Here is a 27,599-nt window from a genome sequence, read left to right as displayed (position 1 = left end):
GTATTTTGTATTTATAAGTATTTCTTCGGGATTGAATACCCAGCTCGAAGAGACGGCAATTTTTTTTATTATCCAGAATGATTCTATATATAGCCTTTTACATTTTTTATTACATTTTTACATTACATGATTTATTTTTATGTCAGTACACATCACGTAGCCAGTCACAGATAATTATTATTTTCCTTTTATTTTGAATAAGTATTTTAGTGAAGGGTTTAAATTATATTAAACATACAAAATTTAAAAAAATAAAAATATTATATTATGAAACTAAACGACATGTCGTGCTAAAATAATTTGAATATTATATAAGCGTACTAAAGTAAAAAACCTAATTCATATATTACGTTTAAGAAAAGATAATACGTCATTTACATCGTCACTAACTAGGATGTAGTTCAACCTCAAATAGATGTCAATGCTCTGACAAGTGACAACCACGTTGCGGTTAGAAAACATAAGAAACGGGGAAGTAGAATAATTGACGGTACTCTAATACGTGCCATTATAGTAATTATACAGCAAGTGTAACATAAAATGTCTGTAAATTTTAAATGACGTAAGCGTCGAGTGATTGGTTTGTAAAGATCATAATTACAATTGAACAAATAGAGTATTTTATTTATTTATGTTTTTTTTCTTTTTAAATAAATTGTTCGCACTTTCCAGTTTAAGTTACTTAGTTTAAAGCTATTCGTATGCATGTTTAGTAAAGTGCACTCACGGTACTCACTTTCAGACACTATCTAAATATTTTAGCTAACATTACAAAGAACACACAAATTAACGTTTTACTAAGTCAAATTATTTAAATTGTGGATTGAAGAGGAACATAGTAAAGTAGAGATTTTCAATTGTGTGTTTACAAAAGTCCTCGGCGGTAAGGAAAAACACATACATATATACGACGTAAACAAATATTCACTACATATTAATATAATGATTCATTCTCTCAAATAATGTTTATGTTGGTTTTGAAATCCATAATGTATTGGAAAAAATTATAAGTCAAACATTTTGTCCATACGCAGTGAAGGTTTGGAGGTCACAGTCGAATTCTCAAGCTGGCGGGGAAGCCTTGGACGAGAAGGACTCATTTCTTTTGCAAATTAAAAAGATAAACTTTCTTTAATTTTATAGGATGACGTTATTCCAGAACTAATTCATATCTCAAACACTTTAAACAAAATTTAAATGACAAAAAAATATATAATTATATACAATATACAATTTTATTACAGGTACACTTGTCTTATACTTATTCCACGTATAATTACGAGTTAGCCGACCTTTCGGTCAATCAATGTATATCGTTTTTATGTACATCGAAGGTGCCGTACCATGTAAGGTTAAGTATTTATTTGATTTAGATTAAGGACGAAGGAACAAACGAGGTTTCTTCACAACAGCTTCAATTAATTACTTTTTTATAGTGAAATGGTTTTTTTTTCAATTATTTATAATTAATATCCAACAACCTGCATAGGATAAGCGTGATTAAATATTTTCCTTAAAAGTAAGTAAATATGAATTTGTTAATGTCCCACAAGTGGGCTAAGGCCTCCTCTCTCCATTTGAGGAAAAGGTTTGGTTTGGTAGATACACTTGTGCCAGATTTTCATCCGACTCATGCAGGTATCCTCATGTTGTTTTCCTGCACGCAACGAGCACGAGATGAACAATAAACACAAATTAAACAAATGAAAATTCAGTGGTGCTTGTCTGGGTTTGAACTCGCAACTTTTGGTAAAGATTCACGCGCTCAACTTATTTAAAAGTAAAGAAGACTTTTTTTACCTTTTAATGATACATCTGAAGGCTGTTGCTTTTCTATAAGACAAATGAACAAACATTTACAGAGGCGTGTACCTTCTTATTTTGCTATGACTAAACTCTCAAGATTTTAAAATCGATATTGCACATTAATTAATATTTGTCAATAACGGTCTGTTACATGGACCGATTGCATAAAAAGAACATTACGTTTATTAGGAATCCGATTCTCATAACGACACCGTCATCAAATAACACATTAAAATATCAATTCAATCGAATGAGGTAAAAAAATGTTGCAAGAAATCGGTAAGTAAAGACGGTATTATGTAAGAATAGTAAATAATTGTTCACAAGTGTCATGTGAAATATTGGGTCGAACTAAAGATGCTGGCATCAGATTAAAACCTTACATACCACATAGCTTGATGATTTGTGATAAAAAAAATTGTTAATGATTTTCATTGTGAAATGTGATCTTTTAATTAAAAAAATATAGTAATTATAAAAATAAATAAGTAAAGTATATCATTTGTGTAAATTTTTATTATACATAATCAAATCGGTGGGATAAGGTCGATAAAAAATAATAATACTTACAATTATTATATACAAGTTAATAAATTAATCTATTAGCTTACCCGTTTCTATATTTAATTTTGACATTATCTTTACATAGCGTAATATCTACTCTACATGAACACGCACCATTTTCACCACATTCCATTTCGGACGCCACACTCTTTTCATAATTCAGGTTATAAATGAAACCATTTGTAGTTTATATAGATATTGCAAAATAATGAGCAGCACACACGGCACTAAGGTCACAGAACGAACGTTTCGCAAGACAAAAATGTACTGACGGATTAACTGAACTCTGAACATTGCCAACTGGGTAGATAGGTTTTGCAGCAGCAGACACGCGATTAATACGTAACAATACAATGTTAATATCGAAAGTTCACGAAATATAACAATCAATAAGCATTATCATAATAGAACGCATTTCATTTTATGAACTAAAGTTATAATTTAGTTTTGTGTTTAAGTAATTGGTCTGAATAACCGTCCACTTTTCTGTCCCAATGGTAATTAGCTAAACGTTTTTATTTCGCATGTATATGCGACAGCAATTGCTCGATAATGATTCGTAATGTTTCATATTTATTCCCAAAGCATGTTTGAATTATAAAAAAAAAGTCCTGTAAGAATATCGTGCGATGAGAATATATAATATATTATTAAAACCGTGTTGGCGCAGCGATGAAATTTTTTGTGTCAACGAAACGTCTATTAAATATTAGTACACGCGAGCACCAGGATGCTCCTGGTACGAGCTTTGCCTTGAACATGCAACATCTGAAGGCACTACAATTTTTGCCCAAGCTACGAGTATATACATACACTACATACATACCGGCTCCGCACCGTGTTAATGTATTATATTATATAAATGATATAATAATTGTTTTTTACGTCAATAATTGAATTTACGTCCATTTGAGGTTCACTTGTTTAAGTGACAAGTTTCTTGTTTTCATGAGCCTTCGGCAATTTAGTAGAATCCGTAAAATCTGTTTAGTTCATTTTATTATTCGTTTTATAAATATAATTATGTTCATGTTACAATATGATTTAAACATGTATTATAGTAAAAATTTTGAGCTTTTTTATAATGACTAAAAATGTATTTTTTACCTTATTAAAGATAACTCTGCGATTCAAAGCCGCAAAAAAGTCCTTAATCAATACATTCTCATAGGTTTCCTATTATATAGCTTGTAGTAGAAGCGTGAGAGTAAAAACGATTGCACTAAACAATTAATACATCATGAGTGATTATTTCGTGCAAATTAAATTGTGTCAAATATCTGCCCCACATCGTATTGTATCGCCGTGGGATCAACACGCTACTTATTGTTCATCGAGAAGCAAATTGTCGGTAAAATAGAAAATGGTGAACAATGGTATGATTTTTTTTTATAAATTCCCGCGCTAAGCCAGTTCGTATCAGGCTATTTGTATTTATTCTCTTCGCATCTACATTCACATTAGACCTTACAATAATATTGCAAAACTGTAGAGCCTTAATTATGCTAATCAATTGTACCTATGCGTTAGAGTTATCTCAATTGTTTTATTAAGGATTGCTTGTAAAGAATAATATTTGTAATATAAATAATTATAGTATTTTAATAAAATATGACTTGATAATAATAAAATTAATGAAAGTATTTGTATTGTAATTATTCGTTTTAAAAAACATATAAAAGCCAATTTAATTTGCAATAAAATAACGTTAACATATTAAAGTTAATTAAAATTGAACATTAAACCGAAAACAATTGAGAATCGATTAAATTTCAAAAGTGAAGTCGTTTTGCTTACGATTTATAATCAGAAATCTCGAGTTTCACTTTGCTTTCCTTGCTTCATAAGAAACTGCAGTTATATGCGCATAAAAATGATAACACATCAATGTAGCGAGCGTCGTCGCCGTCACAACACAAGGAAATATTTACCGATCGTCATAAAGATAAATTGAGTAAAACTCTAAGCTTACCTAATACAATTGTTTGATGGATCGAAATACGTAATAGTTACGAAAAAAAGGCGATGACTATTATTGTATGATATATTAATTCAATAAAAATTTGATAATAAACTTTAGATATTTTTACATATAATAATAATAAATTCGTCTGAAAATCTATATAACCAAATACCTCTTAGTATAGTATATTTTGTTCTGCACACATTATATTTACGTTTTAAGAATAACATAATCGTCTTCGTGATTATATATTTTAAAAATAATTATTGCCTTATATGCAACAGTATATACACAACAGTACTGGACCTATTTTTATTAAAAATCTAGATGTGTCCTGCACTTTTAATAATAGAATTTCGATTTTGTAAGCCTGTTTTATATACTATACACAATAAGTATTTATTTAACCAAGTACATCTTATTATCTAAATACCCATCAATGGCATATGCGCCACCATTAAAGCGTCTGTGTCGTCCATCAGCTTTACTTATTTGCATTTAGTTTTCCAGAATGATAGACATTACTTTCTTTGCTTTTGGTTTGCCCTTTAGTAACCTTCTTTAATGGACAGGCCACATGGATAGCAGTAGATATACCCATTTAACAATAAAAACTCTCAGGCTCTAATATTAGTATATATGTTTTTCCATTGGCTTAAAAATAAGCTAAGGCAAATAACGAAATAAAATTTATGCATATACACTTTCTTTAGAGTATTTAAAATTGGCACAAAGCCCGTCATTTTTTTTTTTTTTGCATAACTAGTGACAATTTAACCGCCCAACTGATAAAGGTAGTATAGTAATCTTTAGGCTTCTTCTATTGAAAGTTAAATCACTAATGTCTGAAAGAGACAAATCATGAAATTAGTGAGTAACCTTCTTCATGAACTGTCATTATTTTACGATTGGACATTCATAAGGCTACTAGCTGCTACTGTTACTCATGATGATGCTATAAGAGTTTAAAGCATTGTTAAGTTCGTAAACTGATTTAATAATATTTGATATTTGTAAATACTAAAGATAACATACATACATTGGGTCTGTGGTGACTAAGTGAAGTTTTCAATGCTTGTGAGTGAGCTTCCTGTTTGTAAGCAAAACCCCCTTACAAATATTAAATTTAGAAATCATCTGTTGTTCTAAGTATGTGGTTCTGGCAGAATATAATTAAGCTACCTTAACTTGACTCATAGGTTTCTTAAGAGTCAATTTAACAAATGTTTGACATTCATATTCGAAAACTGCATATAAGCCTCTCATTCTCTTATATGGTAGTGGCTTCAAACCAATGACCACCGATCCAGCAGATTCCTAAGTAGGGTTGGGGTCAGGCAGGCGGCAAGTCATTGAAGAATTATAAGTAACACTAACCACCCTAAATAAATGTAATAAGTGCAAGTCAATTTCAATGGCATTGATTATTACATAATTTATTATATCCAATACAATTTCTTGATTCACAAGGGATTTTTTTAATAAAAATACAATTTACACAAAAGTAGGTTTGAATTAGATAAAATGCAAAGAAGATGAAATTTATAAATATTAATGAATTTTACAAAAACATCAATTAAGATGTTTTTGATGTAGGTACTAAAGATAATAAGATATACCAATATTAAATTATAAAATGTGATATATACCACATAAGTTATATAGCATATTATATAGCATATAGCATTCTGCACTGTTGTGATTTTTATTATCTGTATGTTGAAAATTGCATTTATATATGTAAAATAACTAATCCAAATTGTTTTATATATTAAAAATGTTTATTAGCAGTTTTTAGATTGTTTTTTTTTCAATTACACTCACACATTCCAAATTATGGCTATAATATTTATAATAATGGCCTTATTTTATTTAATTAAGCAAATTGTTTGTCTCCGACAATAAAGTGGAATGAATTTGAATGTGGTGTTATTTTTCAGACTGCATTTTGACATTGAAATGAAGGTGTTATCTATAATGATTGAGTTAACGCTCAATTTTCCCTGCCATTATTTTACTTGAAACTATCACTTACCACATTGTTGTAATTGAAGGCTGCTGAGCCTGGAGCGAAATATTCTCGATTTATTTTGTCACCCATTTCGACGATATATGAACCACCAATATGAAAACATCCAATCACAAAAAACACTCACAAAATTCATTTTAATGTCCAAAACATTTCGAAAACTTTTAAACACTTAAAATACAAAAGGTTCTTTCGTAAACCCATTTTCCATTATCCGTTGGGAGCGTCCGAACTAGCATTGTTTAACTCGTAAGTTGTTAAAATAATTTCATATTTTTTTGTTACCATATCTGGATGTATAAATACACCATTATGAAAGATATCGAAGAAAAAAAATTATTTGTTACGAATATATCCTATTGTATTAACTTTTTCAGAATTTTATCCAAGACTTGACAATTTACCTTGACACACAAACGGCAAATTGGATACTTTGACTTAAAATACTCGGTTTGATAATTGCTTAAAATATAGGCATACAATTTTCTTAGGAATTATTTAGAAAATTATATTAATTCAAAATTTGGACTTCTTCATTTATACTTGAAGCAAAGCAATGGCTAAATAGTTTTAAAACATCTATTTGCTTTTACCAATATCTTAAAGTATCCAAACGTATTTAATAAATATTAGTTATGGCCACCCAGTAATGTGTAGGGCTGCCAGGGTAATGAATGAATTTTCACTTTTTAATTGTAATAAAATACAATAATGGCTCTTTTACTTCAAATTTATTACACATTAAGCTTATAAATTTATAAGCATATTGGAAAAAGGGTAAGATATTAAATAATGCTAGAAGATTCGCATGAAATGATATTTGTACGAATTCCTCCATAATTTGCTGATTTTTTAATATAGTTCATACTCAACAAATGCTGGAACAACACAAAAAATATGTAAAAAAAAGCTGAATTCTTAAATAATCCAACTGTATAAAATAAATTATATATTTATTTAATTTAATAAAAACACTGTTCGAACTTGGAAACTACTAATCGTTTTGACACTAGTTTTTTATTATAACGTCAGAATAAAACTTAAAATAGTCTTAACAATCTTCGACCGAATCTATCAACTCCTTGTGCTGGAATATATTTAAAAAAGAAATAGCGCTTCACCTCCCGTCACAGATGATGGCAACTTTTGGTGCAAAATGTGGGTGCTTCGAATACTATTACGTAATACGTTGTTTTTTTCTGTAAGCATTTAAAATAATGAATGACAGTTTTGTTTATTATTTGTTTATTTTAATTATAAAGTCAAATACTTATTTATGTATTATTTAAAAAACAGTTATTTACATTTCTGATAAAAAATAAGTATAAGAATCAAAAACAGGCGATATGACTTATTACTTTACATTATATTATATTACTTACTTAAATTCCTAACATTAAATACAAACGGTATTTACCAAAATAAATATTTTAACTTCTGTTAAATTTAGCTTCAAAATGTAGATAATACATATCATATGTGTCCAGTGAATGGAGCATTTTAAGAACGAATGTTTAAATGTCTCCGTTAATTAAATCGATATCTAAATTATCTTACAAAAATTTGTATTTGTAGTTCTTTCCATCTCTGGTGTAACAATTTTATAGGCGTATTTCTAGGTTAAGCGTATCAACATAAGTTCATTGTACATGCTAAAAACAAGCGCCATCATTCTGACGTTTGCAAAACTAATCGAGGCTTAGCAATTTTTTGATCTATTATGCCATCTATGATATATTTACAGTATCTTTGTAAATAGTTGCGAATTTATTCTTACGGTTAAAAATTGTTTGAATAAAATGCTAGATGTCAGTTTTTTCGGCTCGAATGGCACTGGGTGTGAGACGTTCGTGGTTACTGGTTTGGCAAATGCTAGCATATAAATTCATTTCAATAAAAATTGTTATAAAACTAAAACAAATACCATAATGAATACCCGCAAATTGTTTTATTTCTTTTTTAACTGAAGCAATTGAAAAAATAATTTAATTTACGAATCACCAAATTGATATATTAAAAACAACACTAATATCGCAAATATTGTGAAGTTTGTTTTGAAGATGTCATTAAGCTGTCACGCTAGTATAGCAAAGCTTTGCGCTTTTTTATGGTACCTACTATGTTCTGGTTATTTAGTTATTCATTTTTTGATATCTACCTTAGAACGTAAAATTGTTTAAGATTACGTAGTTTTTTTTCTAAATTATATTTTAAATAATAATAGTATCAGTTTTCAATCGATTATTAACATACTATCATATCCTATCTGTGGCGTCAGACGTAGCTACATTATCAGCTTCAGCAGTTATCTGTTGAACACTTTAATATTAATACGTATCAATAATCAAATAGATTTGTGTATAATATTAAATTGAATATAGGATTTTATTAAAACAACGGTATTTTGCAAACGTTTTAAAATGGTACATTATTATGAATAATTTTAATAAAGAAGTTGCTGTTAATTACGTCAAAACTTTAGTTGATAAAAATCGATGTGTTACTTGGTGAGATGAGGATTATTGTTTATATACGTTTAGTCGTGATAGCATAATAATATAATAACAAATCAATTTTTGTTTTCGTAGTGACCTGTTAAATGGACCTATTGTAAGATATCCGTGTGGACATCACGTATGTAATAACTGTGCCATAAACGCCGAATACTGTATACGTTGCCTTTCACCACCTACCAATTCGATTAATTCCATTGATGTACCTTACGGGCAACGCATCGAACATGTTTTACATCTTTTAACTACATTTCAGGATTTATTTAACCTCGATGGTACTTCAATTTTTTTATTTGATATCAATTTGTATAACATTATAAGTTACATTCTGCTGTACCATACAATATAACTAACAATGTATAAAATTATATTAATTATATATTAAAAATTATTTTTTGTTCTAGTTTACAAAAGACACAGACTATCAGAACAATTAAAATTGGAAAAACAAATATTTCCAAAATGTATACAAGCTCCATCAAAATATTGTAATAAAAGAAAAAGTACTAAATATATAGTAAATGATAAAGAAAATTCAAGATTGCCATTCCTAGCTGGTGAAAGCATATCTAATGTGTTAAATATGGAAAACACTGTAAATTATGTTCAACAGTGGCTAAAAAATAATGAATCAACCTCAAAGAAATCCAGTAATCTACCTCGTAAACCGTTTGCAGATTTAAATGTGAACAGTCAAAGTTTTACTAAAGATTTTAGCTTAGTTACTAAAGACAATGATTCAGAAGTTTCAAATAGAAAAAGAACCCATATAAAGGTTATTAATACTAATAGTAAGAAAAAATTGAGGCTTTTACCTAAAAATAAAAAGAAAGAGTCCATTACCATACCTAGATTGTTAAGTAATAATGAAAGCACTAGTTTGCAAAGAAGCAAATGTGAAAATGATGAAAGTGGAATTGTTGTTGATGAGGAGACTATTGTTATAGATAATAGTCAAGAAGGTTTTATTGATAAAGATAGACTTGCATTAATTGCTGTACAAGAGGCTGAAAAATTTAAACCCTGTGATTTTACAAAAAAATCTGATCAATCGGAACACATAATTACATTAACTGAACCCACTATACTATCAAAACCCGTTTATTTCAATACAGACTCTTACAAAATACCTTTTTACAAAAAAAGCTTACTATATAAGATCTGTAATGAATGTACAAATGAAAAAAAACAGTTACAAAATCCAGTGCCAGCAAAAAGTGTAACAGTAATAATTGATAATGACAACTTCATAACCACAATCAAATGTTCACATTGCCCTGTAAGAAATATTGAATTAAAAAAGCAATCCGTCCAAGTACAAACCGATATGATTAAAGATAGAACAGATTTAATTCAAGCTCCCTCAAAAATCAACATTGAAACTCAAAATAACAATGACAACAAAATATCAAAGCATGACAATGTAGAAAATAATGTTTTGCTTAATAAAGATATAGATACTGACAAAAAGGATGGAGGTATTCCAAAAATTACAAAGGACAATGTTAATGTATTACCTTCAAAGAGAAAATGTCTGGTAATAGACGATTCAGACACAGATAGTGATATCAATGAAACTGTTTGCACTCTTGAAGCCACTGCAGAGGTTCATAAAGAAATGTATGAGTATATTAATATGTAGAATATTTTTGAACAAATGGTTTAAATTCATAATAGCAATATATTAAAAGTGATGATTAAGATAACAAAATGCATCTTTCCTATTTATCTTTTTACTAAACCCAAAAATTAAATGTTAGTTTATTTGCAGAAATTTCGGTATACTATCCTCAATGGAGGCTCACGAGTATGTCAACAGAATGAAGCCTATAGTCCGCGGACATACCCCACTTAGTACTGATTCATCTGACAAAGAAAATTATGACCCAAACAGAATTAAAAGACAAAAATTTGGAAAAAAGAAAAACAATAAAAAATAAATGGGAGTTAATGTTTTTATTTTTATACATGTTAAATTGTAAATAAAGAACTTTTATATATTTATTTTTATAAAAACGTATGTAGTTTTATTTATTTTATACTTTTATTTAATTGAAATTTGCTGGTCCATGCAGAAATTATATTAAAAATTGGTAAGATACACAAAAGTACTGCACACAAGGCTCCAGTAAGAGAAATGTTTCTCTTTTGCTGTTTAGCTTTGCGGTATGTTGGCGCAGCTGCACTTTCAAAAAATTTGGCTGTATTTATATCAAAGATATTTTAAATCAGAATTACATTATTATCTTCAATGATATACCGAAATATCCGCAACGATATCTATACAAAAACTTTGACGCGGGACGCTAATAAAGCCGATGGGATGTGTGAATACTCCTACAACGTACTGGCTCAATTTTTGCAAATTATCATACAATTATGGCGAACTTTTAGACCATTAGATGAATTTATTTATGACTTAATGACTAGGTACTGAATATAAAAGCAGAATTAATGAGGAATGATCTTTCATTAAATTAGCTTTTTACAAAATGCAAGGTGTAAATAATGAAATCGAATAATAATTTTCTTCTTAAAATAAATTAAGACCTCATCATTTTTTAAAAAGAACTAATTTCTTGACGTTTGTTTTGTTGAATTTGGTTTGACTTTTCTGTAAATATTTTGGAAACATACAAATCTTAAAAAGGTAAAGCTGAATAGAGTAAAACTTGAAAATGCCCCAATGCTGAGTTAAAGTTCCCTCTCCTTTTTGAGGAGAAGGTTTGGCGCTTTCTCCACCACGCTTCTTCAATGCGGGCAGCTATCCTCACGATGTCTTTCACCGCTGAGTACGAGATGAATTATATACACAAATTAATAACATGAAAATTCAATGGTGCTTGCCCGGACTTGCACTCGGAATCATCGGTTAAGATTCTCGTTTTCTAACAACTGGGGCACCATGGTTCACAAAAAATTTCATACAAAGTTATTTTTTATCATATTTATTATTAAATGATTGCAAAACAATTACAGTTTTGGAAACACTTGCTTCAAAAGTGCCTGGACCGACAATTTTCTCAGACTACGTCAGCGTATTAAAAAGATACATCTTTTTTGAGATATAGATAATAAATGTAGTGATATTAAACCTTCAAGTCAAGTTTTTGTCTTATTACAATTTATTCCACATAATTATTTAATGTATTTATAAAATGAATAAACTGAACTGAAATATTTAGGACCTGATCGTTTAGATGTCGATCCGAAAGTTCCACAGCGAAACATTGGGAACATTGGAAAAGAATCATTTGAAAGCTTTTTATCGTCTTCTGATTTACTTTACACGACTGAAAAGGTACTCGCTTCTCATAAAAATTGGATTTAATAATTAACCATGTTGCATCAAATAAATTTACATACATAAGCGAATGTTCTACATATGAAACAACACTGGCCATATTGGATAAACTATTTAAAAACCAAAAAATATATTTTTGCCAAACACTCTAGCTACGAGAAAACAGCAAATTGAAGTCGATAGACAATTATTTACAGTAACAGCCTGTTAATGTTCCACTGCTGGGCTAAGGCGTCCTCTCCCTTTTGAGGAGAAGGTTTGGAGCTTATTCCACCACGCTGCTCCAATGCGGGTTGGTAGAATTCACATGTGGCAAAATTTCAATTAAATTAGACGCATGCAGGTTTCCTCACAATGTTTTCCTTCACCTTCAAGCACGAGATTAATTATAAATTCCTTTTTTTAGACAACTATTTACAAGCTTTAAAACAATTAGCGAAATAATATGATATTAAAAACGTTGTTGCAGAAACAAATTTAAAAGATTACGTGACGATTACGCATTTATATCCGGAATTAAGTCCAATAAAATAAAGCAACGCCTACTTGAAAATTTAGACTTATCACTCGATGAAGCGTACAATCAAGCATCGTCTCTAGAAGTAGCTGAAGTTAGTTCACAAAAGTATAATATCAGCGTAAATGCTATTCAAAATAATAATCTTAAAGCTATTACTCTTGTACGACAAAAACATCTGAATATGACAGTACAAATAGTAATAAAAGAGTAACTGATTTTAAACGGAAGTGGTTTTTCTGTGGTGATCGCGTTCATCTTCGTAAAAATTGTCCAGCACTTGATGTAATTTGCCAAATGTGTGAAAAAAAGGTTCGCTAATGTTTGTCGCAGTAAAAGATATAGTAATGCGGCAACAACTGAGCAAAGTCAATCGTCCGCATGCATAATAACTGCTTCTCCAAGCTCATTAAGCAAAGCAACTCTGACTGTCTACATAAAAGGAATAAGAGCACACGCTCTAATCGATACTGGGAGCTCAGTTAGCTTTATGGATGAGAATTTCTTTAAACGTTGCGGTTTGAAAAGTCGGTCTAGTAATAAAAGTATTTCAATGGCATCAACTGATTTCAAATCAGTAGTTGAGGGAGAAATTACTGTACCAGGTAGAATAAGAGATCACGATTATGAAGGTTTCAATTTACTTATTGTAAAAAACCTATGTGCTGATTTAATAATAGGTCACGATATACAGGAAAAACATTCTTTTCTAGAGTTTCATTTGGTGTACCTAAACAACCGATAAATGTTTGTAATGCAAAAGCATCAATCTCTGAAGTTCCTTTATTTGCAAATATATCTCTCGAATGCAAGCCAATAGCAATTAAATCTCGCCGATTTAGTCAAGATAATAAACATTTTATTTTTAAAGAAATTCGAAAGCTTTTAGCTGATGGTATAATTGAAGAGAGTACTTCGCCTTGATGAGCTCAGGTCTTAATAACAAAAAATGAAAATCATACAAAAAACGTCTTGTTATAGACTTTTCACAAACAATAAATAAATAAACACAATTGGATGCATACTCGTTTTAAAATATAGAAGAAATGATTTCTCAAATATCGAAGTATTTTATTTTTAGCATAATAGACTTGCAAAGTGCTTATCACCAAGTTCCGATACTAGCTAAAGGAAGACAATACACAGCATTCGAAGCAGAAGGAAATCTGTATCAATTCGTCCGACGTATTATACTTGCAGTTACTAATAGTGTGTCTCCAGCTTTCAAAGAACCATTGACTGGGTAATAAAAGAAGAAAAACTCAAAGATACATTTGCCTGTTTAGATGACATACTATTTGCGGTAAAACACAAAATGACCACGATAAGAATTTAGATTTTTTTTAGCTGCAGCTAGAAAGTACTAATAGAAAGGCCTCACTATTAAAAAAGATAAAAGTAAGTTCTCTCAAACTATCTTGGTCTTTAATATTATAGCCTAAAATATTTATTATTTATAAGACACGATGCAGATCGTCTTCGATCTCTGACGTCCTTAACGCCAACAAAAGACTTATCGTCTCTACGTAGAATCGTTGGTATGTTTGCACACTACAGTCGTTGGATACCTAATTTCTCTAAAAGAATTCACGCTATATCTCATAATAAAATATTTCCATTCTCTGAAGATTTAATATAAAGATTTCAATCACTTAAATCAGACATCATGAAATCAGCTTTGTATGCAATTGATTAATAAAATATCAATTGATAAATAATATCTTCCTTTAATTGTCGAGACAGACTCTGATCATTCTATTGCTGCTGTTTTATCTCAAGATGGTCGACCTGTCGCTTTCTTTTCTAAAACACTAAATTAACAGAACAAAATCATTCAGCCATTGAAAAAGAAGCTTATGCGATTGTAAAAGCTTTAAAAAAATGGGGACATTATCTAATTGTAAAACCTTATCGATTAATAACTGATCAAAGATCTGTATCATTTATGTTTAATAATAAATTGACAAATAAAATTAAAAACGAGAAAATACAGAGATGGCGTTTAGAATTAGCACCATTTAAGTACGACATAATTTACAGGCCTGGTAAAGAAAATGAAATTGCAGATGCTTTATCACGCATATGTTCCTCAAGTCAATTACATACGAAATTAATTTCTTTAATTAAGCTTTATGTCATCCTGGCATTACAAGAATGGCTCACTGGATTAAAACAAAGAATTTATCATATTGAGGACATTAGAAGCATAACAAGATCTTGTCGTGTTTGTTCAGAAATAAAGCCTAATTATGGACGAAGTCCTATTCCCAGTCTTAACTTAAAGCAACAGCTCCATTTAAAAGATTAAGTTTAGACTTTAAAGGACCATCTCCGAGTAATACGAAAAACGACTATATACTGACTCTAATTGATGAATATTCGTGTTTCCCGTTTGCTTTTCCTTGTGCCGATATTTCTGCAAAAATGTTATTAAACATCTAAATGAAATTTTTCTCATTTTTGGTATGCCATGTTTTATACATTCTGATCGTGGTAAAGCATTCATGTCTTCCGATTTAAAAGAATTCCTATGTAATCGTCGTATTGCCACGAATCGAACTACGCCATACAATCCTCAAGGGAATGGTCAAGTAGAACGCCTTAACGCTACTGTATGGAAAGCGGTACAACTAGCATTACGCTCGAAGAACATGTCTATTCAGAATTGGGAATTCGCCCTGCCTCAAGCATTACATTCAATTCGCTCTCTTCTTTGTACTGCTACAAATTGCACGCCGCATAAAAGAATGTTTATGCACACTAGAAGATCAGCAAATGGTGTATCTGTGCCGAGCTGGTCAATTCATTCAGATCATGCTCTTATGCGAAGATTCAATCTCGCCAGTAAATATCAACCGCTAGTTGAAGAGGTTTCACGTGTCAGATAAACATGAAATGATATCATGTGTTTCGTTTGTCAGATGGTAGAGAAATTACCGTGTCAAATCGCAATTTAGCACTTTGGGTCAAAATAATGGAGAAATTGATATATTCACTCAAAATAATTTATTTTCCAATGAAATACTGAGTGATGTAGAAAATCATTCAGCAAGGGAAGATAATACATCCGATTCTACTGATTCTTCTTCACATGAAAGTGAAGCTTATAAATCTACAGAAGAGCAACCAACTACAGTAGGTCACCCTCATTCAACAGATGAGGAATCAAATTTACGTAGATCAAATAGAGAGCGCAGACTTTATTCGCTTCGAAGACTATGTTTTAAATTAAAGTGATATTAGTAGTGATATTAAACCTTTAAGTCAAGGTTTTGTCTTATTACAATAAAAATATAACCATAATAAAAATACTTAGTCTATGACCTTATACTTATAGTTTCTGAAATAATATAAAAGTTTCAAATAAAAGAAAAAACTTACTTGTAATATTAGTATGATAAGAGAGATGATTATGGCCCGTAGACGTCGGGAGGTGAGTGCAACGGGGTGCATCAGTATCTCCCTGCCAATCGCCATGAAAGAAATTACACAATATCAAGTTTTTTTTTTAATAAAGGTTATTGCTTAAATAAAAACTTCAGGCGTCTTTATTGTTATTTAAATTTGTTTAACAGCTTTTGTATGTATTCGTACAATGAATATCTGTAATTTTCCTGTGAACGCTGAAGGTACTAAATTAATTATTTGCTTTATTATATATATAATTATTTATATATATTCCCTTTTAATATATACTGTATTATTATGAGTTATCTAATAGTGCAAAGGCAATATGCAGATGCACCTCCTTGAAAATAATCCTGCCGGCGTTCATGAAGATGATATTAAGATAATCATGAAGCGCAAGATGCCTCGTCAGAGCATTCAACCTACACCCTGTGGGGTTGGTGTACTACCCCCATGTTCCCCCCGGTTCCGTCGTTGAAACAAGTACAAATTAAACTCTCGTCAAGCGCCTTCAAAAAATGTATGGCAACTAGACTCAATACGACCAATTTGTTGTCACTTAGGATTAAGGGTATCTAAGTTTTTGTACAACATTATCTTTATTATTATTTTTACATTATTTGAACTCTGTTCCAGCATAACTTATAAACTAATCAACATAGTCCGCTAGTAACATAGGCTATGTGACGTCAGGTCATTATAGCACTGTATTTAAAAATATATATATATTTGAAATATGCCGTGTGGAGTATCAAATTAAAGGGCTCTTAATCAGCTCATTTCAAAATGATATACAGACTATTTATTACTTGCATTAATTCACTAATCGTGTAAAGTAAAGCTTATAAAATCACGTCGTACATATTTAGAAACGGTTTTCTTACATATATATTTTACTTTCCATAAGTATAACTTATACTTATGTTTCACTACTTAAGTAGCGAAACAAACTTGACAGTTGATGCGTTCGTTGTGTTTTTGTTCAATTTTCGCTTACTTTTGTGTTTGAAAACGATTCTAATCCAGTGAAAAGGCCGAGAAACAATCCTTATATCATATCGAAGGTTACACAATGGTGCATTGTCGTATTATTTCATGTTAAAGTGATAGCAAGAAGAAATTGCCGGCGTGTGTTTTTACGCGTAAGTACGACGATTTTGTCCCTAAATACAGTTTCTCAGTGATGTTTATTTATGCTATAGCATGATGGAACCTTATATTGCATTAAAATCCTGAAGATAATAGGATTTTCCAGTTTTTATCATTCATAACCTATGTAAATATGTTATTTTTATTTATTCGATCTCTTTTTTATAATTTCTTTACGACAACATTATTTAACATACTTCATGAATTTATATTATTATTACATTCTGAGTCAAGAGGTTAACATAGAAATCTATGTGGAAACCTAATGTGACACGCAGCTCATTCCACATTGGCTATTCTGCACGAGCGAGTTGAGGGCATGGTTATCTTGAGATAGATTCTCATTTTCTTGTTGGGTTTTCTTAAGTCACAGATCTTTGAATAACCCACAAACCACAGCAGCACTTAAAACCATCATAACCTATGCCATCGGTCAAATTCAGTCTGATTTATGCGAAGAAAATTGGACATTTTCTATGAAAAATTTCGATGATATCTCACACACACTTTGTTTTATTTTAATTTAAAGATAGGAAGATGGTCTTAATAAAAGACCAAAAATAAGCTATTCCATATCTATCATTTAATAAATAGACAAATTACATAAATATATTATATCACATAGTGATTGATGTTCAAAAGACAACCGTGGACGTATGCTAGTCTTTTTTTTCTTCGAAGTACTTATCCCATTTAGCTTGCGCAATGTTATTACGTAACTAATAAATAAATAAATCTATTTATTATTTCATATAGCACAATTTAACAGTGAATTTAATCACAAAAAATAAATTTAGAATGTTTTTTAATATGTAGTTTTTTCATTGATTTATTGTCCCGCAGAGTCGAAACAACTGCAATTCCGAAATTCGAAATCCGAAATTAAATACCTAAGAATATGTATTGTATGTCTATGATAATGTCTTATTATTCTATAGATCAACTGAGCAGTCTGAAAATAATAGTTTTATAATAATTTATTATTTTTAATAAAATTTAATTTTATAAATGGGTTAAAAGAATTACTTATTGTAAGTACCAATTACTCAGTTATTTTAGTTAGCTAAATAATTTATTTAGTTAGTTAGTTAATTTTTTTGATATTGAAATTAAATTTGAGTTGCGTTTTTAAAAAGTACAATTTATTTTTGTTTATGTTTTCTTTCATATTTCATTTCAAATGTTTGTTTGTCAATTTTTAGATACACTTAGGCTTCAACAATATTTATAATACTTATATTAATTATATTTATATCTTTGTCAAAATGTATCATTATGTATAGAAAATATTCTAGTAATCTAAAAAATTAAAAGTTACTTGGCAAGATCTTTTTATAATAAGTATATGTTATTAAGTGGTTATTAAATAATAAATTATTATCATTCTAAGGATATTACTGATTTAAAGATATAAAGAGAAAACTTTATTTAATATTTCGTATTAAAAACTTAATACTTGTTTAGTATGCAGGTACATATTGAAAAAAATAAAAGATTTTTTAATATGAGGTACTGGTATATTGACATTCTTTATTTGAGGGATCACCACCAGCCACCACCGCCGCCGCCGCCGCCGCCGAGTTTCCAGCCGCCGCCGCCGCCTCCACCGCTGGACCAACCACTGCTACCGCCGCCAGATTTCCAGCCACCGCCTCCACCACTCGACCATCCGCTGCCACCGCCGCCGCCGGATTTCCAGCCACCGCCTCCACCACTCGACCATCCACCGCCGCCGCCGCCGGATTTCCAGCCACCGCCGCTACCACCTCCGCCTGAAAGATTATACAGAACTATTATAACAGTCTATATACTAAATATCAAGTAAGTAACAGTAATATCAAGTAACTACTACTAAATACAAGTTTCAAATGTTTTAAGATGATTTTCACTCCCAGAAGATTTTTGGGAGGAGGATAAGGAGTGATAGATGGCGCTCATTCAATATATCGCATTTCTGAATCGCGCTGTCTAGTTATTCGCTATTTTGTGTATATACTGTGGAACAATAATTACAAAACTATCAATTGAGTTATACTTGCGTACAGTGGATAGAACTTCTTTAATTTAAGTTACTATTTAATCCCCGATATTACTTGGCGTTAACAAGGAGGTAAGTAGCTCCCGATGCCAAAATTTACTAAGTACATTTATTTATCGTAATAATATTCAGAATTAAAAGCTGTTATGACATTAACTGCGACAAAATGACGTCCATAGCGCTCATCTGTTCGTTGTAGCTTTGTCATGATTACGAAATTTATAATTTCGTTGAGGCATCTAGTGAATGGATGACCCTCGTGTCTGGTCTTTTGACCTCTTGTAATGTACGGCAGTGCACGGAAATAGGTTCCTCTTTCGTATTTTGTAAAATTATTTGCGATTAAGTATCTAGCCTTTCAACAGTTGCAATAAACTGTGAATCATGTAACTAAAATAACGTCCTTTCTAAACTGTTAAAGCCACTGATAAAGCTTACCGTAACCGCCGCCGCCTCCACCGGTGCTTATCACTTTGATAACCTTTATGACTTCTGCAAACAAAAAAAAAACGCTAAAGTCGATGCATTTGTAATAATAGAATAAGTTGCAAAATATGTTGAAAAATGGAAATATGTTATAGAGATTTTTATATATATAGATATTATAACCTTTTTAAAGTTTGTAATTAAAATTTATAATAAAAACAATACTTACGGCCACCACTACCTCCGAAGCCACCTCCGCCACCACCTCCGTGGCCACCTCCAAAGCCACCACCCCCTCCGTGACCACCTCCAAAGCCACCGCCGCCGCCGTATCCACCACCCCCTCCGTGACCTCCTCCAAAGCCACCGCCGCCGCCGTATCCGCCTCCACCACCACTGGACCAGCCACCACTGCTTCCACCGCCGATGTAGCCGGCTTGGACGGCCACGGCTAGCGCCAACAAACAAACAAATACCTGTTGGGACAATTATCATTGAATCAGTTGTGTTTTTTTTCAAATAATTACACCAATTTTAGATGTTGACAAAATAAAGTAAAATATACATACGCTAACAAGCGTTATTTTGATGTAAATAAGCAGGTTTACCGTAATTTTTAATCGTATAAAAATACTTTCTATGGAAATTACTTTTACGTCAAAATGTAATATTATTTTTCATTTATTATTACAGGTACAAAGAAAGAAACAATACTTTTTACAATAGATAAAAACAATTCAATCTAAATTAAAAAAAATATAATAATATATATATATATCGATAAAAATATAATAATATAATAAAAAATATAATAATATATATAATATATATATATATATATATATATATATATATATATATATATATATATATATATATATAGATATATTCGTACTGTTTTAAACAATAATATTCATAAATATATAAAACATGAAAACACGCTGATATTATTAGTGCATTATATTAAAATGGATGTTATAAGTAAAGGGGTGATAATGTATTGACGTTTACCTTCATGTTGATGCTATGCGATATCTGTCTGCTGAGGGGTCGGCATTCTATTATATATGCAGAGCTGACGCCCCACTCGGGGCTGCGGGAGGGCCGTGAGACGAGCTAGAGAACGGAAGCTCTTCCGCGGCCAACAACGTGACGCAACCCATTGTCCCTGTGGCTCTGGTGAACTCATATTAGACCGTAATTATGGTAGGGAGATAACAATTCAGAATAGACATATCTAACTAATGAAAAACATTTCTTGTGCGTCTGACGTCTGCTTAGATTCATGATAACGTATTAATGAAATTATTTAACATATTTTAACATTAATTGATTATTCAAAGTTTTATAATACAAGTAATACTTTCTTTTTTCAAAAGTTTTGGTCCAATTTTGATCAATCTACAGCTTCTGATTCGATTCTGTGTTTTGAAGGCTTTTTGTGAGTGCATCCCTTTGTATCTACCTATGAACGTTCGTGTCACTTTTGTCTCGAATGTCGAGAGAATTAACAATGATTAACTTCAAACTTATTTCATTTAACACGTAACAGCAGAATTTAAACAAGATTTTTTTTATTTTGTATACGGTTTTATTAATCTTGCACTTAATAGATAGTAGATAATGTTTATATATTTATAGACATACGTATTTGTAAGCTTCGACAAAAGCGCCGTGAGTATTTTACGTAATATTGCATTATATTATGTATGCGCATGATTGTTTGATTTATCGAATAAGGAAAATTACAACTTTTTATTCGCTAAGGGATTTCATTTCACTGTTCTGAACAGATTTGAACTATTATTTTTATGAATTTCCGATATCCTTTTAAATTTCTCGTTTTTACTAATGTTTTTTTTTTATAGAATAGGAAGGCGGACGAGCCCATATGGCCACCTGATGGTAAATGGTCACCAAACGCCCTTAGACATTGGCATTGTAAGAAATGTTAACCATCGCTTACATCACCAATGCGCCACCAACCTTGGGAACTAAGATGTTATATCCCTTGTGCCTGTAATTACACTGGCTCACTCACCCTTCAAACCGGAACACAACAATACCAAGTACTGTTGTTTTGCGGTAGAATATCTGATGAGTGATCATTACTATATTTATTAAGAGCTGTTGTTGTTATTTGTAACATGCTATTGTCGAAGACCTGGCCACCGGACTGGATATTCACACCTTCACAGGCAGGTGGGATGCTCCTTCTTCTCAGGTCAGAGTATTCCTTTTCCGAACCGGTGATAGTTTCTAATTTTACTATCAATAAGTAAGTGTAATGCTTCTATTTTGTGTAAAAAAACTTTTATTTGATTTCATTTCCCCATGATCTTCGTCCTTTACTTTATAATCTTAGTAAGATGCATGAATTTTGTACATACAAACATGTTTGCAAATTACAATATTGAATATTAGCTTTAGTCATTAAGTCCATGAAAATTACTCTATGTACTATGTAGTGCGAACAGGCCCTCTCTCTAGTATAGATTACATCAACTGACAATAAACCTAATCGTGTTGTATATTGTTCTGATATCGCAATTCCTATTAAACAATAACTTAACAAAAACTAGGCATATTCTAGGTAGGTAGGTACTGTACAATGGTTACGGGATTTATAAAAATTCCTCGATACTTTTTCTTCAAACATTTTCTGACTATTAATCATCATCACTCATTAGTTTTAATAATAAAATATACATATATACCTATATTATATAGAGGAATTGCGTACGACTCTGTCATAAATTATATATTGTCTTTTATTATTATCTTTTACGCAGAAATTATCTTTTTTTTAAATACTATATTAGATTTAGTAAAAAAGGTTTAATATTTATTTATCAAGAAACAAAGGAAAATTAAAACGTTACAGCGGTAATAACCAGTACACATAACTTATTGATTTCTTTAAACCTAAAGCTATTTATGGAAGAACGAAATAGTTTAAATTAATTGATCTTTTTCGAGACTGAATACAGCAGAATATATAATACTTGTAATATATTATTTTTTAATTTGCAAAAGTATAAATTATAATACATTGATGCAATCTTATCTAGTAATATCCACGTATGTAATACATTATCCGATGATCACTAACGTCTAAATTAGACCAAGCCTGTATCTCAAATGTTAGTTTCCTCTGTAAAAAAATAGTACACATTTTGCATTTTCTTATTTAAATGACATTCTGCAAAAACTAAATTATTAATTGCAATAAAGCTAGAACAAATAATAAAAAATACGCAATTTTTTTTGTATAAGTCAGTATTTAATAGCTAAATATATTGAAAGTATTTTAGAGTTTTGCAACAGAACTATTTATTAAAACCTCTTTTACAGTATCAGCGAAATAATGAAACATATTTGACAAATGCTTAATAATAGTAAGTAGTTTATAATCACCGCAAAACAAATGAGTAACTTACACAAAAAACATATAGGTACATAAATTGGTACCAATGTAAGTACTTACTTGAGTTAAATTTGAATTCTTATTTAAAAATTCGAAGTTAACCAGTAACGAGATAACGAGTAAATCCGATTTTGACAGTTACTAACAAAAAGGTTGTATATATTATATGACCTTAGATTGTAAGAGTCCTTATAAGAAAAACCGCAAAACTGTTATTTTAGACACTGCCAACCATAATAGTCATTAGGTACCTACATATTTATGTGCATATCTAGATTTTATACATAGCATAATCTAATTTTATTGAACGTAGCTAATCTTGCTAGATATAACCCAATCATCAGGTATTCTTCCGACACACAGCATTACTTTGTATTTTTTTTATAGAATAGGAAGGCAGACAAGCATATGGGCCACCTGATGGTAAGTGGTCACCAACACCCATAGACACTGGCATTGTAAGAAATGTTAATCATCGCTTACATCACCAATGCGCCACCAACCTTGGCAACTAAGATGTTATGTCCCTTGTGCCTGTAATTACACTGGCTCACTCACCCTTCAAACCAGAACACAACAATACCAAGTACTGCTGTTTTGCGGTAGAATATATTGCTGTGATTCGGTTTGAAGGGTATTCGAGGCTTGAGCTAGCGTAATTACACGCATAAGTGAGATCGATATCATCTTAGTTCCCATGGTTGGCCGCGCATTGACGGTGCGCAGTGTATGGAATAGTTATTGTTTCCTAAGGTACTATTAAAAAAAATCTACAAAAGTATATAGATTTTAGTGAGTCGAACTTGCAATAGGTGTTGATAAATTAAATTGTTGTAATACGTAGGTTTAGAAAGGCACTTGTTTTAGAAAGTGCTTGAACTAGAAGTTTTGGAGCTTATTCCACCACGCTGCTCCGAATCGGTTTGGTGGATAGGCATGTGGCAGATTGTCATTTAATTCGTGCGGATTTCGTCACGATCATCCGCTGTGCACGAGGTTAATCATAAACACAAATGTAGCACATGAAATTTAGTGGTGCGTTAAAACCCGGGTTTAAAGCGAAGATTTCGCTTCGTTCAGGATTCACGTTTCTAACCACTGGACAATCTCGTCTCTTGTTATTAATACCTTTGTGAATTTGCCACATATTATAGAAATAATTTAATATTCATCCAAATACTTTATTCCTATTTATTTTGGTAAAAAACAACACAAATACTTTATTCCTATTTATTTTGATAAAAAAAGTCCTTTATTAATTAATCTTACATATGAAAATGCATAATTAATTAAACGCGTACGTTCAATATTCATCTGATTGAGCTGAAACACTATGTACTTATTGTTGGCTCATGCATGAAGGTTTCTATAAATATCTTACTATAGACTTACAATAGTTATTTACAAAAAATGTTAAACTCCATTGCAAGGCATGCTGGACTTTAACTCATTCATTATAAGCATTTCTTTGAATTAGTATCACATTAATTTTCTCTAGACTCGTATATAACATATTACTTTATATACATATTATTTACTGTAAGGCACAATGGCATCCTGCATAGACTACTACTTACTTGACATACGGTCAAATTATAAAGGTATTATCATGGATATTAAGATAATGCCATACCGAATAATCTCATATCATATGTGTCATCTGTTTTATACGTGACATTGGCAGAATATTTTGCGCTCAAATAGTGTAGATACCGCCAGAAAAGAGAAAAAAAAAAGATAATGTCATAGACATTTACTACTTTTTTTTCCCCTTTTCTGGCGTGTGCTTACGCTATTTGAGCGCATTTACTACTTTTATAAAATAATTTGGCATATTCCCGTAGACAGAGAAACAAATAGACCAAGGGGCCGTCAAACCGCGATTGAGACAGAGATAGTTTGTCAATGTGTGCGTATATGTTGCCATAGTAACTGCATTCCCTGTTTTGAGAGATAAATCATTTTCAGAATTTAATTAAAACAAAATAAGGTTATTAAATTTTACTTTTTAATATTTATTATACATTTTTTTAATTAAAATATTTTTTTGTTTTCCTACTACACCCAAAAACCGTTAATTGTTTGTTTTTGTTTCCGTTATCAATAGTACTTCAGCATCTTTATATGGTACTGGATTATCATTCTCCTCAGATGTTGAAATCTAAAACACTCAATTAAAATATTAATAAAGAATGGTTGCCACATATATTTCGATGTTAACCTCTTGACTCGGAATCTTATAATATTATAAATTCATAAAGAATGTTAAATAATGTTGTCATTAGGAAATTATAAATAGAAGAACGAATAAATTAAAATAACATATTTATATACAACAAATCACTTTAGGCACTCCGTATTTAATTGTTTACATTGTCGAAGAGTCGATATTTTTTATCGAAAATCGAGACTTTTTTTTATCTGACGCCGGCATCACTTACATAATAAATAACTATAGGTTATGAATGATAAAAACTGGAAAATCCTATTATCTTCAGGATTTTAAAGCAATATGAGCGACAAAACTATATTCAGGGACAAAACCGTCTTTCTTACGCGTGAAATTTTCTTTTTGCTATCGCTTTTACATGAGATAATACGACAATGCACTAAAATGCAAGGTTATACACCTTCGATATGATATAAGGATTGTTTCTATGTCTTTTCACTGGATTAGAATAATTTTCTAACATAAAATAAGCAAAAGTTGAACAACAAACACAATTAACGCACCAACAGTCAAGTTTATTTCGCTACTTGAGTAGCAAAACAAACACTAAAATTGGTTTTTAAAAACAAGGGTCAAAAGATTTGATGATTCTATCTCTGTCTAAGCCATTTGTAACGTAATTTTCGTTCTCTTTCTTATGTAAGTGAGAAGGAAATCGTCATTGCATCTATTAGTTTCTGTCTACGCATATTCCTAACATTGTTAACACTCGATATCTAACTTTAATAAATGTGACTTATAAATAGCAAAATACAAACGAACCGACGAGTATAAATATAGCAGGATAGAAAATACAAGAATAAGATTGATCCGAATGGTCGAGTTTATAAAAGAACGAATGATATTTTCGCCACTTATTAGCTTTTTATTTAAAAATCAAATTAAATATATCATTAACATAATAATAATAATAATAATATATAATAATACCCTGGGACATTTTTCACACACGGCCATCTGATCCCAAATTACGCTTGTACAAAGCTTGTGCTATGGAAACCAGACAACTGTACATATACTATTTTTCTTTTGTAAATACATATTTATATAGATAATTACACCCAGACTCAGGACAAACAGACATGTTCATGCACACAAATGTCAGTCCTGGTGGGAATCGAACCCACAATCTTCGGCGTGAAAGGCAAGTATCTACCAACCACGCCAACCGGCTCGTCAAATTATTTTTCTGCCTGCTTAAACAATTAAAAGTAGACTTATTTTACGGTATTTAGTTTACTTATTGCATAACTTGATGCATGAAATAAGGACAGTTTTGTTTACATCTCTTTTTACTCATGTTACACAATCCATACATTATTATTTCGGTCTAAGTCGTATAATTAAGAATTTCATCCCAGTGTGAACATTGCGCTCAAATGCGAACATTGCATATAGCGCGTGATGAAGTAATTGCCGCCATTGCTAGCCACCAACGATACCAACCAGGCAGATCACGTTTTCATACTACGCATAACGCCACTCACTAGATGAGACTCTTTTCCTAATGGATGTCGCGAATTGAGAAATTTGTATCGTGTAGTTATACATGAATAATGTAACTTATACACGAATGGAGGAGCATAGGTTACTTTTAAACAATTAATTAACTTTTGGTATCGTTTAATTTATATAGTTCTATTTTAATTTATGGTGTGTCTAGCGATAAGCCAATGGTTAGATTAAGCGCATAGATTGACACACACAAACATTTCAAAACTTACAGTGGATATTTTCATTCTCACCAAAGACAGTTTAAGTAAGTATATGAATATTTTGTGCAAACAAAAAGCTTGATAATTTTCGTTGATGACGTCGAAATCGCTTCCACGATGTGCTCTTTGTGAATCGATAAAATAATATCAAAATAATGTAGAAACATTTCTCTCAAACTCTTCTAAAAAAAGTCCACAACAGTATTATTATGTCTATTCATATTATTATGTAAGTATAAATAACACTATATAATGATATCCGTGCGAAGCTCAGGAGAGTCGCTACTTTTACTTATTTAAAATGTGCAAGTAGGCTAGGCTAACTAAGAATTAAATAGGTACCTAAGTTTTCCTTGATAAATAAAAGTACTAACTTTTACCTTTTATTTCATTAATTTATGATTAGGATCATTCAAAATTACAAGAAAACGATGTATTTTGTTTGTAAAATAGAATTTTCATTGGAAAAAATATTTTAATTTAATTAAGTAGGTAAATATTTACTTGATT

The 27,599-nt window shown here is 30.8% G+C and overlaps 3 protein-coding genes and 1 pseudogene across 7 annotated transcripts in view; 2 read left to right on the top strand and 2 right to left on the bottom strand.

Annotated features, from left to right (window-relative positions):
* Positions 1–6,742, bottom strand: part of LOC126771284 (translation initiation factor IF-2) — a 78,551-nt gene extending 71,809 nt beyond the window's left edge. For 4 of the 5 annotated variants that reach the window (XR_007669523.1, XR_007669524.1, XR_007669522.1 and 1 more), the window contains exon 1: positions 6,369–6,740. Coding sequence is in view for 1 of the 5 variants with exons in the window: in XM_050491083.1 (XP_050347040.1) it covers positions 6,369–6,434 (66 nt within the window). In the remaining 4 variants the exon portion in view is untranslated. Of the gene's footprint in view, positions 1–6,368 lie in introns of all 5 variants that reach the window. The other variant, XM_050491083.1, reaches the window with a different exon arrangement.
* Positions 6,743–8,661: 1,919 nt separating this feature from the next.
* On the top strand, positions 8,662–10,881 carry LOC126771277 (uncharacterized). Its single transcript, XM_050491073.1, has 4 exons — positions 8,662–8,869; positions 8,951–9,150; positions 9,280–10,495; positions 10,647–10,881. Exons 1-4 carry the CDS (start codon positions 8,796–8,798, stop codon positions 10,813–10,815), a joined length of 1,659 nt encoding a protein of 552 aa, XP_050347030.1. The 5' UTR covers positions 8,662–8,795; the 3' UTR covers positions 10,816–10,881.
* A 486-nt stretch (positions 10,882–11,367) lies between these two features.
* LOC126771206 (uncharacterized) lies at positions 11,368–13,620 on the top strand (annotated as a pseudogene).
* Positions 13,621–18,752: 5,132 nt separating this feature from the next.
* LOC126771205 (antifreeze protein Maxi-like) lies at positions 18,753–20,734 on the bottom strand. The gene is made up of 3 exons (XM_050490962.1): positions 20,729–20,734; positions 19,947–20,168; positions 18,753–19,025 (listed from the first exon to the last, which is right to left on the bottom strand). The coding sequence occupies exons 1-3, from the start codon at positions 20,732–20,734 to the stop codon at positions 18,753–18,755; spliced, it is 501 nt and encodes a 166-aa protein (XP_050346919.1).
* Positions 20,735–27,599: the final 6,865 nt, after the last annotated feature.

The sequence above is a fragment of the Nymphalis io genome, chromosome 10 (genome assembly GCF_905147045.1).
Source record: "Nymphalis io chromosome 10, ilAglIoxx1.1, whole genome shotgun sequence".
Taxonomy (NCBI): domain Eukaryota; kingdom Metazoa; phylum Arthropoda; class Insecta; order Lepidoptera; family Nymphalidae; genus Nymphalis; species Nymphalis io.
This window is presented reverse-complemented; position numbering and strand designations above follow the sequence as displayed.